This window comes from Acanthopagrus latus, chromosome 4 (assembly GCF_904848185.1).
Source record: "Acanthopagrus latus isolate v.2019 chromosome 4, fAcaLat1.1, whole genome shotgun sequence".
In the NCBI taxonomy this organism is placed as follows: Eukaryota; Metazoa; Chordata; class Actinopteri; order Spariformes; family Sparidae; genus Acanthopagrus; species Acanthopagrus latus.
In genome coordinates this window covers 6,021,865-6,038,911 of record NC_051042.1, presented here as the reverse complement: position 1 = coordinate 6,038,911, position 17,047 = coordinate 6,021,865, and the positions used below count along the sequence as shown (strand labels likewise).

The 17,047-nt window shown below is 40.5% G+C and overlaps 1 protein-coding gene across 5 annotated transcripts in view; it reads right to left on the bottom strand.

The window, feature by feature from the left end:
* Window positions 1-201: 201 nt before the first annotated feature.
* gramd2aa (GRAM domain containing 2Aa) overlaps window positions 202-17,047 on the bottom strand; it is a 34,092-nt gene continuing 17,246 nt past the window's right edge. For 4 of the 5 annotated variants that reach the window (XM_037096440.1, XM_037096444.1, XM_037096443.1 and 1 more), the window contains 10 exons: window positions 14,826-14,883; window positions 12,916-12,988; window positions 11,370-11,473; window positions 10,717-10,815; window positions 8,065-8,136; window positions 7,892-7,948; window positions 6,276-6,453; window positions 4,158-4,251; window positions 2,204-2,308; window positions 202-1,221 (listed from right to left, as the gene is read on the bottom strand). In XM_037096440.1, coding sequence (XP_036952335.1) covers window positions 1,218-1,221; window positions 2,204-2,308; window positions 4,158-4,251; window positions 6,276-6,453; window positions 7,892-7,948; window positions 8,065-8,136; window positions 10,717-10,815; window positions 11,370-11,473; window positions 12,916-12,988; window positions 14,826-14,883 — 844 coding nt within the window. In that variant the 3' untranslated portion in view covers window positions 202-1,217. Of the gene's footprint in view, window positions 1,222-2,199; window positions 2,309-4,157; window positions 4,252-6,275; window positions 6,454-7,891; window positions 7,949-8,064; window positions 8,137-10,716; window positions 10,816-11,369; window positions 11,474-12,915; window positions 12,989-14,825; window positions 14,884-17,047 lie in introns of those variants that run through there. The other variant, XM_037096441.1, reaches the window with a different exon arrangement.

Genomic DNA, 17,047 nt, shown 5'->3' with positions numbered 1-17,047 from the left:
ATTAAGTGCCTCTGCCAACATCATACTCCAGTGTTATAATTCAGGCCGAGTTGTTCGAGGTTACTAGTGTTTGCCGTGCTGTAGGAGTTGAGGCTCTTCACGGTGGTCCTGTTTGAGATGCCAAAATGATCCGATGGAACATTGGATCGTAAAAGTTTTGGCACCAGGAGCGGCTGAAAAATAAATTAAAAGCCACAAACCTTTTTTTTTTGTTCTGCATCTCATTGCCAATTTAATTCATGGGGATTTCACATTTCACTCGTCCTCGGCAAATCAGTAGAATATCTTCAGATAGATATGATCACACAAGTACTCTGAGCATCAACATGTCATTCTTAAGTCTTTGGTGACCTCATTTGAAATGTTGAAAAGAAAATACCCTGGGTATTCCTTCACACAACAGATTAGTACAACTGAAAACTAAATGTCTTCTAAAGATCTCATTCACATTATATATAAACACCCACATGAGGTGCTGTTGCTTCAAAACATTACATTTAAATGACAGGTAACTTCATTCACTCACGTGTCTGCCATCATAACATTACTTCCTTCCATAAATACCTTCAAATATGACAACTGAGTACCAATCATCAAGCGCAAAGTAGATCCAAACTCTTCAGTTACACACATTTGAAATAACGCGGACACATTTTAGAAAGTGCATTGTCGCGGCTGCTTTTAGCCTTCCCACTGACGGCTGTGGCAAGAGCCTGGCAGAGAAACTCAAAATATGTCAGATTTTAATGAATGAGTCAAAACTCACCTGAAATATTTTTGTCATCAGTCTTTTCAAGTAATTATGTATTGAAATGATCTCTTACATTTCCAACCTTCAACCCCTGTAGTTTCATTCACCACTGCTCACTAACATGTTCGGGTAAAGAGCTTCACACTGCAGACTGTTGTGGTTAGAGGTGAAATGTCTATGACAGGGACAGACCAGGGTAGACAATCATAATCTACAGCTAAACCTACTTTAAATTCAGATATAAATAGTCTGTTTGCATAGTCTGGAAGTGATCACTACACAGGAACTCATTCCAAGGAGAGAAGGTCCATAGGATGTTGCTCCTTCACGTTTTGTAGCTGGTGCGGGGTTGATCTTTATCGGGCTTTAAAGCTGGTCCTGGATCTGTGCAGAAGGGCGTTGTCAACTCAAAGCATGAGGAGAGTAAACAGCAGCTGATCTGATGGGTCACAGCGGAGAGCAGTGGTTACCTGGACAAGAAGACAGCAGGAGAACATTAGACCCTGTTTATACCAAGACAGACGCAGACAACATCTTAATACAAAGGAATAACTAAATACATTAAATCTGCTGAATTTACAAAAAGGTTCAAATAACTGAGTTGAATGTAGACAGAGTTTCACATTCTTATAAAGTTTCCGGAAACTAAACAACTCAGAAATCTTTTATGGAGTCTGGAGCTGATTGTCAATAAGACATCTCTCAGGATATAATGGATGACGGTTAAATAAATCAGTAGCTTAAGTTTGCTTCTAAGTTGCAGAGAACAACCATTACAACAAAAAGGGTGATGATGTGAGCGTCTGCACTAATGAACGTGCTCCTGCTGTCTCAGCAGCTGAGAAAATGCCTATTGATAATCTGTACGATGTGCAGAGAAACAAGAATCCAAACAAGAAACCACAAGAAGGTCTGAAGAAGAAATCTGAAGAAGAAACATTTCATCAACAGTTTTGTAGCATCAGCTATCCTGACGAATGTCAAGAACATCAAAACAAAGTTCAGAGACCACATCAGCACCAATCAATGTGTATTTTTGTGTTATAGAAGTGTACAATAAGTCATGTAAATATCCAGGACTGGGTTACAACATTATTTTGTAGGAAATTATTCCCAAAATAAAGCTTGTCGTTGGCCCTGTGAGTTCTAATTGGCTGTCCATGTTTCTATGTTTCATCAAGTCTCTCTGAAAGTAATTCCGACAGTATCGTTCCCCGCTGTCTTTGTTGTTTAGCTGCGATGTGGACGATTTGTAGAACAACGTATGACATATTTATGGTTCCCAACTTCTTAAAACTTGGTCTGCAAACACAATTTGTTTGCAAGTGGTTGTATATTGTTTCTGTTTAAATCAAGGTTGTAAGACACAACTTGAGTTAGATGTTTGATATCTTTGGTATTTGAATGTGTCTGCTCTGATGATGGAGCTGATGGAGCTGACGTGGGTGTTACCTCTCCCTCAGGGGCAGATTTGGGTTACTGAGGAAGGACAGCTGCTGCTCCAGACTGCACACACGGAAGGCCAGGTAGCATGACGACAGGATGAGGAGGATGATACTGAAGACAGAGGAGGAGACGCACAGATGAGTTATTATCAACAGGACCATTATGAGATACTAGAATCAGCTGTTGATGTGGAGCGGGACCGTTGTAATGCCTCTCCACGAACACTAGGAGGCAACGTTTGACTTCAATGGCACAACACGAGCAACAGTTGATATCAATAAACAATCATGTTTCAGTTTTTTTAAAGTAATGATGTCTTGTTTCAAAACTTTGCGCCTTTTGTCCTGTAGCTTGTAATAAACTTGTGTGTAGACTATTATTATTAATCATTTGGTAACACAGTTTAAGTGCATATTATTTGAAACAAACCTGCACTTATCACCACACAATGATAATATATATAACTTAAGAAGAAATAATGCATATATCTATATCTTAGTTTATATGTTGACTCTGACTCAAAACAAAACAAAACAAAAGCCGTAAGTAGCGTGGGATCATGGGAGTTGTTGTCTACTCTCTGTTTTCTTGTTGTTTAAGCGGACAATATTTCTTCATCATCTTCATTCTTAACATGGGATGAGATTAATTGAGTCTGACCTTCACATGCAACAACAAGTTAAACTGGAACAGCTGTGTGACATCATGCATTCCTCATCCTTGTCAAATATTTTAACTCTTTTGCTCATGTTGGATCAGCTCCCGGTCCTGGAGATAGATATCTATTTGTATTAGAAACAAACTCTCCACAGTCGACTGGTTCACCTTAGAAGTAGAGAAACACAGCTCTACATATTTATATTAAGATGGTCGGCATGTTGAGAAAGAATGTAGCCAGAAAATAATCACGCTGTGTCGCTTACATGGAACTATTGTTATTTTCATAGGTTTATGAAAAGGTTTAAATTCTGCAACCGATAGAAATGTTGTTGAGTTTGGGCCTGTTTATTCTGACTGAGCTCTTCAAATTGAGCATCGATAAGTATTGTAGTATCAGGCTCCACGTAAACCCAGCTACTGTTTCACAGCCGACTCTAAAGTCTCTCTCAATAAAATGATCGTGATGGCAGATGAGGTCATGTTTAGTCACGTTCTCTGACCCTCCCCCAGAAGTTATAGAGACCGGCAACTGACTGAAACACGCCACTGCCTTTAGTGAACTTCAGAGTTAGCCTGGGACCATCTGAGTAGACAACTCAACAGAATATAAACAAAAGGCTTGAAGTTTTATAGAGTTTTGAAGGTAGAAATGTTACATTTTATATCGTAAAGAGTTCTTATTATGTGAACGTGTTTGGCTGTTTCACCTTGATATTAATTATCTATATAAAGTTTTAATTTGAACTGATATGTGTAGGTTTTAGTCTTTCCTCTTCTCCTTGTCGTTGGCTGGAGGAGGCCGAGTGCACCGTCAGCATCATGACGAACCTTCAGGAGCAGATAAGTTTCATTGCTCTCTCAAGGACATTTCAGCAGAGTGGCTTCTTGCCCTCTTGGTTAAAGGGCGGTCTCCATGGTCACCGTGTGGCCCTGCTACACCAGAGGGCAGGTGGAGCAAGGTTGATGCTCGCTAAGACACATTATTTGACGCATTGCGATGAGTCTTAATAATTAAGTCTCATGAGACGCAGCTTCTCTGTGGATGAATACAAAGTAGAAGTGTTTTAACAGCTCTGATCCCCCATGTTCAGCTTCACTGCTTGAGTCACCCACTATTTATATCTCCATGTTAAAGCTCGGAGTGTGTGTGTGTGTGTGTGTGTGTGTGTGTGTGTGTGTGTGTGTGTGTGTGTGTGTGTGTGTGTGTGTGTGTGTGTGTGTGTGTGTGTGTGTGTGTGTGTGGCTGTGAGTCAGCTGTTGGAGGAGGTGAAGGTGGTGTTGTTGGTGTCTGTATACTCACAGCAGGGTGAAGAACTTGAGCAGCTGGTACTCCATCTGGCCCAGCTCCGCCACTGGCTCTGATAAAAGACCTCTGTCTGTTTGCAGAGGCCGTTCTGTGACACACACACACACACACACACACACACACACACACACACACAGAATAACATAAAACCATTAACAGTGCTTGGCCTGACTGTGCTGCATGTCTCACTGTTAATAGCTGCTGACCCACCTGTTTGTGTCTGAATGCATGTTTGGCTCAGCAGCACTCAGCGCTCTCACGCAACAATGCACCTGGAAGCTTGTAAATGTATCTCAGCATTCACTTCAGTCATCTCTTCAGTCATTCATTCATTCATTTATACTTTCATATATCATTAATTTGCCAAAGTCTGCATTAAATTTTACACATGAACACTGAACTATCAGAGATGAAGAGGACATTGTTTATTTTTGCATACTGAATTATTTGATACGCAGCTGAGTCTTCTGTAACTGCAAAATCAGAAGTTAAGAGTTTTGTTTTAAAGGAGGAATTCTTGAAGAATTGTATACACACATATACAATATATGATACACACGTATGTATGTACAGTATATGTAACTGTTTATCTTCATTGAAAATAATTAAATTTTTCCTTTTTGTATCTAACTTCAGTATATTTTCATAAACTTTGGGGCTCTGCAGTATTTGGATATTATATTGTTATCAGCAGCTGTAGAATGTGACTATAAGTACATTTAGTTTAGTCAAACTTTCAGGTGTTTGTACTTGAGTATTTCAATTTTCTGCTACTAAGTACTAGCACATTTTTAAATGAACTCATTCTATCAGCTATCTGATAACACAAACTTTTGTTCTGACCATATTTTATGTATACCAACTATAAAAATGCTGAATATGACAACTGACAACAAATCGGCCCATATACGTGTGTATATATATATATATATTTTATAGGTGTACATCTTTTATTTACATTACCTCCCTGCATTCCACTTAACACGTGAGCTTCGATGACGAATGGACACAAAAACTGATTAAATAACCAGAATGTAATGGAGGAGGACATTAATGTGGGCGAGCATCCAGAGAGAGAAATGATGTAAAGCTGTTAACTGTCCTCAGACAACTCTGACAGCAGACATTGTTTGTGATAATCTGGACTTAATCTGCATCCACTAAAGCTTTTTAATACAAGCCCCCACACGATTTAATCTCCATTTGGAGCTTTATTTGTCGTTGCGTAAGAGAGATGCTGCCGCTCAAAAGCAATTAATCTCTGTCTTTCATTTCCTCTTTCCCTCAGAGATGCTCGAAATGAAATTGAAAACATCCCGACAACTGAACTTCGTCTCCATGTCCCACTGTTTAAATAAGATCTGACGACACACATTCACACCGATCCTGTCCTCAGTTCACCTCGACCAGTCAGACAGGGAAAACAATATTTTATTTTAGAGTTGAATTGTGTTAAAAGGAACTTCTTCTGGTTGTTGCATATAGAGTGCTTAACCAATACATTACTCAATCATTTCTGTATTTGTTAGCATTTTGCATGTCTGGTTTTGTCATCTCAAAATGTGTCTTGTTTTCAGATGGTATGTTTGGAGCCTTATCTTTGTACTTCTGGAGATGCATTTATGCTTAAAAAAAGTGGAATTACTTTGTAAAGACAAAACAGAACCAGGAAGATTCTAACTTCAAGGATAGCTTTTCCTGTAAACAAGCATCTAGTTGTATTATTCATCATTATTTTTTGGTAATTGTCTTCATTTGTATTGAGATGCTACTTTATGCTGAAATGTGCAAAATAAAAAATGCCCACAGGGACTTTCTTACAAATGAGGAGGGAGCAGATTTGTTTTCAACTATCACAATGCCACAGATTTCAGTAAACTGTCACAATAAGCAAAAGCTATGTGTGAGGTGCAGATTGATTTACCTCATTATCGGCAGAAAACAGTGAGGGTGATAATTCTCATAACAAATTCTTAAATGTGGCACAACTTACAGAAAACTACGGGCAACCTCCGAGCCTAGAGTTCTAACAAGAAACAGGAAGTGCGTGGCCTTGAGTAAAGCCTTGGACTTCGTATCCATGTGATGACACTGCATCGAGAGTTTTATCACCTTCCAGCAGCTGCTCTGATTTGAAGGGCGCGTCCGCAGGGCTCAGGCTGCCGGTAGAGTTCCCCAGGAGGTCGGGGAGGGAGGAGGACACCGACACCACAGAGGGTTTCCTCCTCCACTTTAACACTGATGGGAATTCATCCACCACCGGGAACTCGTCTGTCACTGGGAACTCGTCCTGTGACACAGAAGAAAGATGGTGATCAAAAACTGAAGAGTCTGAAAAACTTGTTTTTTTTATTGAGGTTGTTGGTCATAAAATCATCTTGAAATCCCTGATTATAAACCTTTAGTTAGACTTTACATTACATACATTTTAGCAGGTCAACCAAGAAGTGACTCCATCTTCTCAGATTGATTCATTTGTCTATAGAAAATATGAGAATATACTGCATTTACAGGAGGGGAAAAGAATAATGGTAAAACATCAAGAATTCCTCTCTATTCATAAATGATCATAATAGGTATAAATGCAGCTATTTTGGGTGCCAAATAGTGGTCAAATAATCCAAAACATCATTGGGATTTTTAACAACCTAGCAACCCAAAAGTTGTTCTTGTTAATCAAGTTATTAATAAACTGTCTGTTAAAGGATAAGTTCAGTCAATGGAAAGTCAGGCAATGCTTCCTATTCCACAAAACATTTCTGGATCTTCACAGCGAATAAAAAGTTGCATCATTCTTCTAAACAAATGAAGTTGATGGAGACATAAAAATAACTGAAAATAAGCCTAAAATGGCTCCATACAGTTCACCCAGTATAATCCAAGCCCCAAGTTCCAAAACTGATTTGAAAATATAATGTTCACAGCCCACAACGTGTAGTTGAGCTCGGGCACCTGCTTCAGCACTTTGTAAATAACATATTGTTATTATTATATGTTATTTCAGTTATTTAGCAGAATGCTGCAACTCTGTTTTGCTGTAAAGCTCCAGAAATGTTATCTGAAATGTGAAACTTGAACTGACTTTCGATTGCCATTTTTATTTTTGGGTGAATTACTAGAAAATGGTGCTTGTGCCTTCATTTTAACCTCTGCATGCATATCTACCGAATTTCTGAAGGTAATAAAATATTCTGGATACTTGGAATATTTCTCCTTTTGTGTCCTGATATGATAACAAAGTGTAAATATAAAGAGCTGTTTCATCACTTCCTCGCTAAGAGATTAGCAGATCCCCATGAAACCTTCTATGAACTCTGCTGGCAACATGAACACACACTTCTTCTCTCTTTGAATACTTCAGTCAAGATTAGAGTCGATCAAGGTCGTGCACGTTAATAGAACTTAATCATTCCTCAATACAAAAGCTGTGTTGTCTCAGAGTCACCTGTAGTGCACGTACACACAAGGTGACTTCACAGAGCTCTTTGATAGCATCTCTCTGACTGGGTGGATAATTCAGTGCGGGGCTGCAGCTGCAACAGAATGATCTATTGATCCTGTCCGTGTGAGAAGGTAAGTCAGCCTGCAGGTCAGCTGTAGATCGAAGCGAGACTCGTCAGAGGCCCTCAGGCCGACATGAAACACTTGGAAACCCTGATGTCATTTTAAAGCTCTACCCATTTTTACAATTTTATGACATTATGACTGTTAATGAAAGAGACACTGACCAACGACAAGGTCGGCTCCTCCATGAACTGCTTCAGGCTCAGACTCTTCCCATTGACCTGCAGAGTGAGAGGACATGACATGTATACCCCACAGTACATGAACAGTGTATACTGTGTGTGTGTGTGTGTGTGTGTGTGTGTGTGTGTGTGTGTGTGTGAGTGAGTGCTCTAACCTGTAGGTGTGTGCAGATCCTGCGGAGGACGTCGTACACGCTGTCTCTTGATAGCAGAGACACAAATACATACTGAGGAAATAAATCAGAGAAACACTGATGTAAACAACCTGTTGATTCTGTGTTGCGGTGTTGTTTTGTGCACTGAGGATATCATTGAGTGATTCATATAGTCATTAAAGAAGTTTCACTCTGTACTCAGATTTTCATTTATCACCAAAATTATATCAGACAAGAGTTATGAAACTTTGACGAGCCCTGTGGAGGAGACTGAAGAAAGACGTAAAGCAAGAAGAGCAAGAATCTTTTTTACACCGTAAATGCACATTTCCTCAACACGTATCTAAACCTTGGTCAGTTCCCTGCTCTGCTCTACAATCAGTGCATTCAGGCAAATGGAAATTTGCATTAACAGCCTACAAAGTAGATACTAATATATTAACATTACTAGGGAGGAGTACACATTTGCTAGAAATCATCTGGGTGAACACTTGAGGGATTCAGAGCTTTAATCTGGGGCACAAGAGGATATTTTTCTAATCACATTTTATTCATGAAAACCTGTAATAACAGGTCAGTGACGGCTTATCCAAATATCTCTGTGACCTGGATAAAGATCACTGATTTAAAGTACTTTCTGAATCGACTTGCATGTGAAACACTGTTCCTGTGCTCTCTGTCCCTGTCGCTTCATAAACAGTCCTGCTGAGTCTCTGCTGACAGTCTGGTTGGTAAATGAGCTGAAAAATTACAAACAGAACCTGAACTGTGTTGTTACAGACGCGAGCTGTGAACACTTTACCTCATAAACAGAAGATCCAACCTCAATCATGTGTGTTTACGTGGTTATGTAAAGTGTGCTACACAATGATGCGGATGTATAAGTTGAGGGGTGTCTGCCTCTGGGAAAGTATTTTGCACAAATAGAATGTAAACGACTATTTTATAGTGCTGGGTTGAGCTCCGAGCAGCTGAGTTAACATGTAACCTCAAATCGAGAAAGAGAGGGGAAGTGTGTGAGGGTGAAGACAGACTCCTCACACCATGGAAACAGTCAGTGGTGCCAGTGTGCAGAACTTTTTCTATCTCATCAGTCTGATAAAACATCAGCCCAGTCACTCTTTGCTTTATTAATAAATTACTTCTCCCCTGCAATACAAATATACTGTGGTGTGTGTGTGTGTGTGTGTGTGTGTGTGTGTGTGTGTGTGTGTGTGTGTGTGTACGTATATGAGTGGAGAGTGGAGTGTATGAACGTCAGAGGATCACTGAAAAACATGTGATATTTCTAAACCTTGTGACAGCTGCCATAGCGCTGAACAGCCAGCTCTCCTGTGTGTGTGTGTGTGTGTGTGTATGTGTGTGTGTGTATATGTGTGTGTATGCGCGCTGTAACTGTCTGTGCAAAGCTGATGTATGAGCGCTGCTACTTAAACACGCAGAATACTCTGTAATCTCTATCCTTGTGTTAAGCAACGACTAAGAAGTCATTAAAGATTTGGAATAAAATGCTAACATGCTACCTGAGATAGCTGGATACCAGTCCAGTGTTTGAGTTAATCAACACTCCTGAACTGTAGATTAGCTGAGTGTTGGTCTGTTGGTTCACCTCCGTAGTCCAGACTTAAAAGAATGGATTGCCATGAAATTCTGTACAGATACTCGAGGTCCCAAGAGGATGAGTCCTAATGACTTCAGTGATCCCTTGACGTTTCCTCTAGTATCATCAGCAGGTTGACATCTCTTGTTTTAAGTGAGACATCGTGAAAACTACATAGACGTGACTTTGCTCAAGATATTCAGGGTCAGTGAGTCACTATATTAACTTTGGTGAGTATTTATCTATCACCATCATCAAGTCAGAACTTTAGTTTGCCCAATACTTATGACATTCCCATCATCATCAGCTGCTAATGAGGTGGTCAACCTGATTAAAATATCCTGCTAAACAGTAGCATGTTAGCATCCTGACAGAGCCTTTTTGGTAAATTGCCATCGTTAATTACTAATTTTGTGCACTCAAAGAGCAACTCGCAAATGTTACACGTTAAAGTGTGTTTGCATGTCTTGCAGAGGTCTACTGCATATGTGAAAAATGTAGTGTAAAGCCTTTCGAGGCTCCAGTGGAAGTATTGTATAATCTGATTAACTGCCTCCATTGATGTCAGTCTGAGGCTAAGTTACATCGTGGAGCCCCCCAAGACAAGACTTTAAACATGTACTCCTTTAATATACTCATTCAAGTCACTCAGTTTAGTAATTTGTGCCCACAGATGACCAATCCTGCATCCAAATTATTTAATTTCCTCCTTTCATTCCTTTCCTAAACAACTTAATTATCCAAAAAAAACACTACAAGTTACGAAATCTAATGTTTGTATTTGTAGACTATCTTTTTGCTGTTAGGGCCAACACTCCTGATAAGGGGCTGAGTGTGATGTGACAGAAAGCTAAGAGGCCCTTCTGAACGTTGCTGTAACGGTGGAAAAACCCTTCACTCTGTGTTGCTACCAGGCTGGGACTCCGCTCTGCGTCTATCTATAGCACGCTGTTGTTTTTTCCATCACACCTCCCCTGGAACACACACACAGCCACGCCGTGCTAATCAGCGCAAGTATTTTAATTTGCAGTGACTGTGATGGAAGTGTTTACCTTCTGGCCAGTGTCTGTGGTGATAGCCAAGCCATTGGGCACAAGTCCTGCTGTTTTGTGCTTCTTCACCAGCCTAACAGAGACGACAGGGATAGCCACCTGAGGAGGATGGACAACCACAAAAACACTTTTATAAATCAGACCCTTAGATGTGAGGAGCAACATGATGATAAAATGGCAGATAAGATAAAACAAACAGTGTAATTTGAGTGAATTAGGTAGGAAAAGGCCCTCAGTAAACCAGCAGTGGACATGAAACGTGTCTTGTTTCAGTCAGAATGTGAGGAATGCAGTCTGAATAAGAAGCTTATTGTCACTGAGATGTCAGGAGAGGCTCGGTTTCAAGGAAATGAAGGAAATGGTACAATGCACAACATCAGAGAGAAAATCACATAACTGGTTAAGGTTAAAGGGTCACTACGTCTACCTGTTCTTGGTACGTAATGTAACAGTGCAGACATAAAGACAGCAGCATTTTCTATGTGGGAGAATTAAGACAGAACTCCAGCTCATTATCCTGACCGACTCTCAGACTAGTAATTTGTCAAGTTGTCTAATCAGCCTGTCAGACTGTGACTGGGAGTCACTTGGTTCAAGTCTATCAGTCAGCTGGAGTTTATTGAACTGTCTGTCAGTCAGTCAGTCAGTCGTACCTTGATGTCCTTGCCAAAGAGGTTGGCATAGAAACACAGCCAGTTTCTGGAAATGTAGAGCCGGCCTTGTAGAAGGATATCTCTGAGAAGAGCACAGGAGTACACTGAGAACAGAAGAGACAAAAACATCCTCTTTAACAACTGTCAAAAGGATGAAAAACAACACATGATTATTAGAATGATCTCCAAACCCTACGTTTAAAGTAGTTTTCACATCATTGGTTTGATTTTGATCAGTCACTCGTACTGTGGCCTCAAAGTTTATGGTAAACCAGGTTGAACTGTGCAAACAGCCTGAAATCTGACTGCTCGTGTGTTTCTGAGTTTAACCAGATGGCGGAACTGAAGCAGGCAGAATCAAAGCTGGACACGGTGCCAAGGCAGCCATTTAACAAATGAACAAAAAGCAGAGAAGAAGAAGAAACTACACAGTCATATTTTATATATATTCATGCAATATCGTGCAAAAGATATCAGGGATATTTAAGACTTTCTATCTTAAATGTTTGCAGTATTTCCACCACAACTTCACTATAATAAGAGTGTAAAGCCTATTTAACAGACTTCAGACCATCACAGGTATTTAAAGATACCGTAACATGACATCTCCCTGGATGTTAAACAAAAACTCTGGCATATCAAAAAGATTTTGCTAAAACCCTGCTGGACAATATGAATATGGACGAATGTGAAGGGACAGAGACATTCACATGACACAGGGCATCAACATTGGACCACGTGTGCTGCAACCCGTAACTTGTAATTGTTTAGTGTTCTGACAAATAAGTGAATCATTGAGCCTCAAGTATCAGAAGATATACAGATAAATATATGCCAGGCTGATATGATGGCCAATATCAGCTGATATTATTGGCAGATGTTGACACTTGGGGTTGTTTATAATTATAAAATTCCCAGAGAGGTTTACTGTCTCACTGCTCTGATGTCATTTAGGACAGTGAGTTTATAGTTAAACTGTAAAATATCCTACCTCCATTATATTATTAGACCGTGTCAGCCCCAAAAGTCCAGTTTCAGTCGGGCTTTAAAATATATGGAAGCAAACAGCTATCCACTATGTAAACAGTTAATGTGTGTACCTTTAAAACAGCCATTTTTTTTCTTCTTTTAATTGCTCGTTTTCTTGACTAACATTCCAAAATCCAAAGATATATTGGATATGTAATGACTTGAAACAATAAAGCAGTAAATCTTGAAAATGAGAACTTTTGAGAATTTTTTAATCTGACGTCATGATTAATCAACTGCAAAGATTGGTGGTAAATATTTTTTGTCAATTCATTAATTCAACCATCAACTAATCATTTCAGATCACATCCATGGCCAATATCTTATATTCAAGAAAAGCCTGATATCAGTCTGAGGGACAGATATACTGATATTGAGATAAATCCATGTTATGCATCTCTAGTCAGTCTCACAGTACATTAGCAGTTAAATAGAACAGTTAAATAACCAGCTGATTAATAAAAGACATTTAACAGCTGACAGACTTAAAGCTCTCCTGTGATAAGAAGGACCATACCTTTCATGAGGATCTCATCCTTGGGCACGCACTGGAACAGTTTGTGGTACTGCGAGTTGTACTTGCTGACAGTCTGTGCAGAGGGACAGGGCAGAGTCATGAGCAGCTCCTTGGTGGACCGGCCTGCCTGCACAGCACCAGCACCAGCACCACCGGCCACTCCGCCACCACCACCGGCCACTCTGGCTCCGCTCGCCGCAGACACCACCCTCTCCCTCAGTGGACGCGAGCTCTGCACCAGGCTCAGCACGTTGGCACCGTACACACACACACACTCGCGCACATCCAAGGCCTGGAGCAAGCCGCTGCAAGACACACACTGTTCCCCTGTCGCCCGTCAGTAAGCTGGGCCGAGACGGAGGACTGCCTCCGAGCAGCTACCTCTAGTCTAAATACAAACACACACCTGGCTCTAATGTGCACACCTACACCTACACACACACACACACACACAGACACACACTACTACAAAGTTACAGCAGCAACGCCTCAGTTTACAGCCACTGAGCTCTGCTAAGAACCTACAAGGCTCTCTTTCTCTGTCTCAAATACACCTCCAGTGACTCTACACTCTGCAGCACCCAGCTGACACCCTCCCTCCCGCTCCATACACACACGCACGTGCGCGCGCACGCACACACACACACACACACACACACACACACACACACACACACACACACACACACACACACACACACAGGTACTCCTCACGACTCTCACTTGAAGTCTTTTCTGCCTTTCTGTCCTTCTATCTTTCACTTCTCTTCCCGTCTGTAATGTCACACTGTCCTGACTTTGCAGAGCGAATCATACATCTTTCTCCCTGAACAAACAACAGCGTTCATTCATTCCCCGTTCTCCTCCCTCGCAGCTCAGACGCACCTCCAGCTCTAAATATCTCCTGCCACCACACTCTCCCTACGCTGCTGTCCTGTCCTGCATCTCGTCTCTCTCCTTCAGCTTGTATCTGCTCACTTTGGTGTTGTCTGCCGCTCCTGTTTTTGTCTTTCTATTAATAGCTCCTGCTGGAGCAGCGCCTATCCTCAAGAATATGCCGCTAACAGAAATGCAAAGCACAGTGTTAATGGTTGATTTAACCAATTTCTGACTAAAATCATAGATGAAATGTCATAAGATAATATCTTTGTATCACTGTTAATGTATGTAGCTTATATCACACTTTGACAAGTGACAAGGATTGCAGTAACTTGCTCCCTGAGTGCAAAATTATGGAATTTGTAATGTTTTTAAATGTTTCCCTGTGAATCACATGATGGAACATTTCATGACATTTAACTCTGAGGACTTCCGAGGATTAGGTGTTTGCTTTGTGATTATAAAGTCACAAATGACAACAGATGCAAGAATCATTTGTCAGAAATAGGGACAGAAGAACTTGAACATTGTGTTCAACCAATGACAAAAAAAAAACCGACTGCAATAAACCAAAGCACAGAATATGAGGGTTTTTTTTAATGAGTTTTCACTAAGTTTAAGCTTTTCTTCAGCCTTCAGCAGTTTGCAAAAAGGAAGGGAGCCCACAGAAATCAGGGCAAATAATACAGGATTTCTTCTCTAAGAAAATAAAATGTGATACTCTTAAATAATTAAATCACACTCATTTCTTCTGTTTGGTTTTACTGTATCTCTCAGTACTGAAGACATTTTATTGACTTAGACTAAATTATTCCAACTGACAAATAAAAAGGCGGTGTAAGCTTTTGACAGCTTTTCGGTCCAACTATGATGAGAGAGATCAGTTTGATTTAAAACTGCAGGATGAAAGTGAGGCTGAAATGTCTTCAAGTTGAGCAATCACAAAATAAACACCTCCTCAGAGGGAAAGTAGCATTTAACAGGTGAGATGTAGACGACTGGTTAAACAGTTAAGATGAAAACATACTCACCGAGCCTCGGTAACATTTCTTTACATCCTCATAGGACAGATCTTCAATCAACTGAAACCTGCGATGAAAGGAAAAACACACTTAGAATTCAAACATGCTCTTCTTTATAAGCATGTTAATGTCTAAATGCAAAACATACCAAACCATGTTCTTTATGCTGTTTATTAAAAATCGTGCTCTAAATATTCCTTAAAAGCACGACTGAAGGCAGATCAACATCTTCATCTGGATGGCATTACAAATGTGTGTGTGTGTGTGTGTGTGTGTGTGTGTGTGTGTATATAGATATATATATATATATATATATATATATATATATATATATATATATATATATATATATATAGTGAAAATGTACAATGCATGATAATCTCAGCTGGGTTAAAGCTTCCACATGATGAGTGGGTGCAGAACTGCAGGGAGATGGAGGCTGTCAAGAAGCAACACAATCAAAGATAAATATTGAGCTGAGTTGTTTAAACACAAACAGTGACCAAGCCAGGAGATTATCATGTTGTTCTTTTTATAGCAACAACACATGAACACACACACACACGCGCGCGCACACACACACACACACACACACGCTTATATACATCACTGGCATCAAGCTGGCCTCAGGATGAACAGTCAGAGCAGTGCAGCAGATGTCACAGCATGATACTCATATCTACTGCTAATGCTGACAGAAGCACCCAGCAGATGAAATACAGAATAATCAGCCCTTTAAGGAAAATGTCACTGACAGGAGCTGCTGTCCCAGTTAAGATGCTGTGTAGAAGAAGGCAAGTATGCAACCATGAAGTCTGAAAGGCTCTGTGTTTTTTGAGGGATTATTTCCTTACAGACACTTCTTCCTCTATCTGTCCACTCGTGCTGCTGCAGGTGATTGACAGCAAACGGAGCGACGTAACGCAGCACTGATAAGAAAACACTCGGGCTCAAGGAGATACTGATAAAACAGAAGCTCTGGCAAAACTAAATCGTCTCTTCATGTTTACTGTGATGGATTATCTCACTCAGTGGAAGCCATTTTTCATACTCTGCAGCACAGAATGGCATCAAATGACGGGAGGAAGGTGAGCCTTGATATCTCCAACACTGCAGAGTCCAACAAGGATACCATGAAGGAGACAGGACGACTCTTACCCCTGCCTAAAACATCCTTGATGTCGTTTCCCTTTCAACATTAAGAAGAATTAAATGTAGGTTTGGAGATACAAACAAGTACATCAGCAGGTGCACTGAGTATCATCAACTAACTCATGAATGAAGCAAATGTTAGCTAGCAAGCTAAGTAAGCTGATGTTACAGATGGCAAATTCTGCCTGTTACATTTGCCCCTAACATGGACATACCCTCATCATATTTTTTTTAATAAAACCCAGCTGTTTCCAAATTACTGAGAATTTCAACCATCAACCTGCCACTTTTTTCTGCCTGATACCTGACGCACAATAAGGATGAGCTTGACTGGACAGAGGTAGCAACAGTAGCCCCATTCACACTGCCATTTGCATGCAGGGATCCTGCGCCAATACTCCGCCTCCTCCTCTGTGTAAAACTTTCAGATGCAGTGAGGGGTGAAATTTCGCTCTGGTGCTGATCCGCCTCTGGAGATTGTATCAGGGCAGTATTATTGCTGAACCGACCAGTGTGGACGAATAAGCCGGCGGTACGGAGCGAGGGCATGTCGGTCATACAGTCTGATAACTGACTCGACTAACTCCTCCTAAGACCTGAGCTCTTTTTTGAAACAAATTTTTAATTTCTCTTTGCTATATGGGCTTATTGGGACCTGATAAGTATTAGAACTAAGCATTATCTTTTGACATGATGTAGTTTTTGAGAGAAATTGTGTCCACATACGGGGATGCCTGACAATAAAGTCACCAAAGTCACCAGAATTTGTCACATACCCTCAGGTCTTCTGAAGCATCATCATCAATGAGCACTTTTAGTGACTGCCTCAAGTCTGAAGAATCTGTCGCGGGTGAATCTTTCAGTGATGGCAGGGAATCATAAGGTTTTGGACCAATACATCCTGATTTGTGGGTACGGGATGCAGGACATTAAAATACGGGCACCAAAAAAATGCTAAATTTCATCAACAGATGTGTTAAGTGGGTCCCCACTTCTAGCCAGTAACGTAGCTTCAGAACAATCTACAATCATTTTATCAATATACTGTTCTACATATTGAAATTTGGTCCATTCTTCGC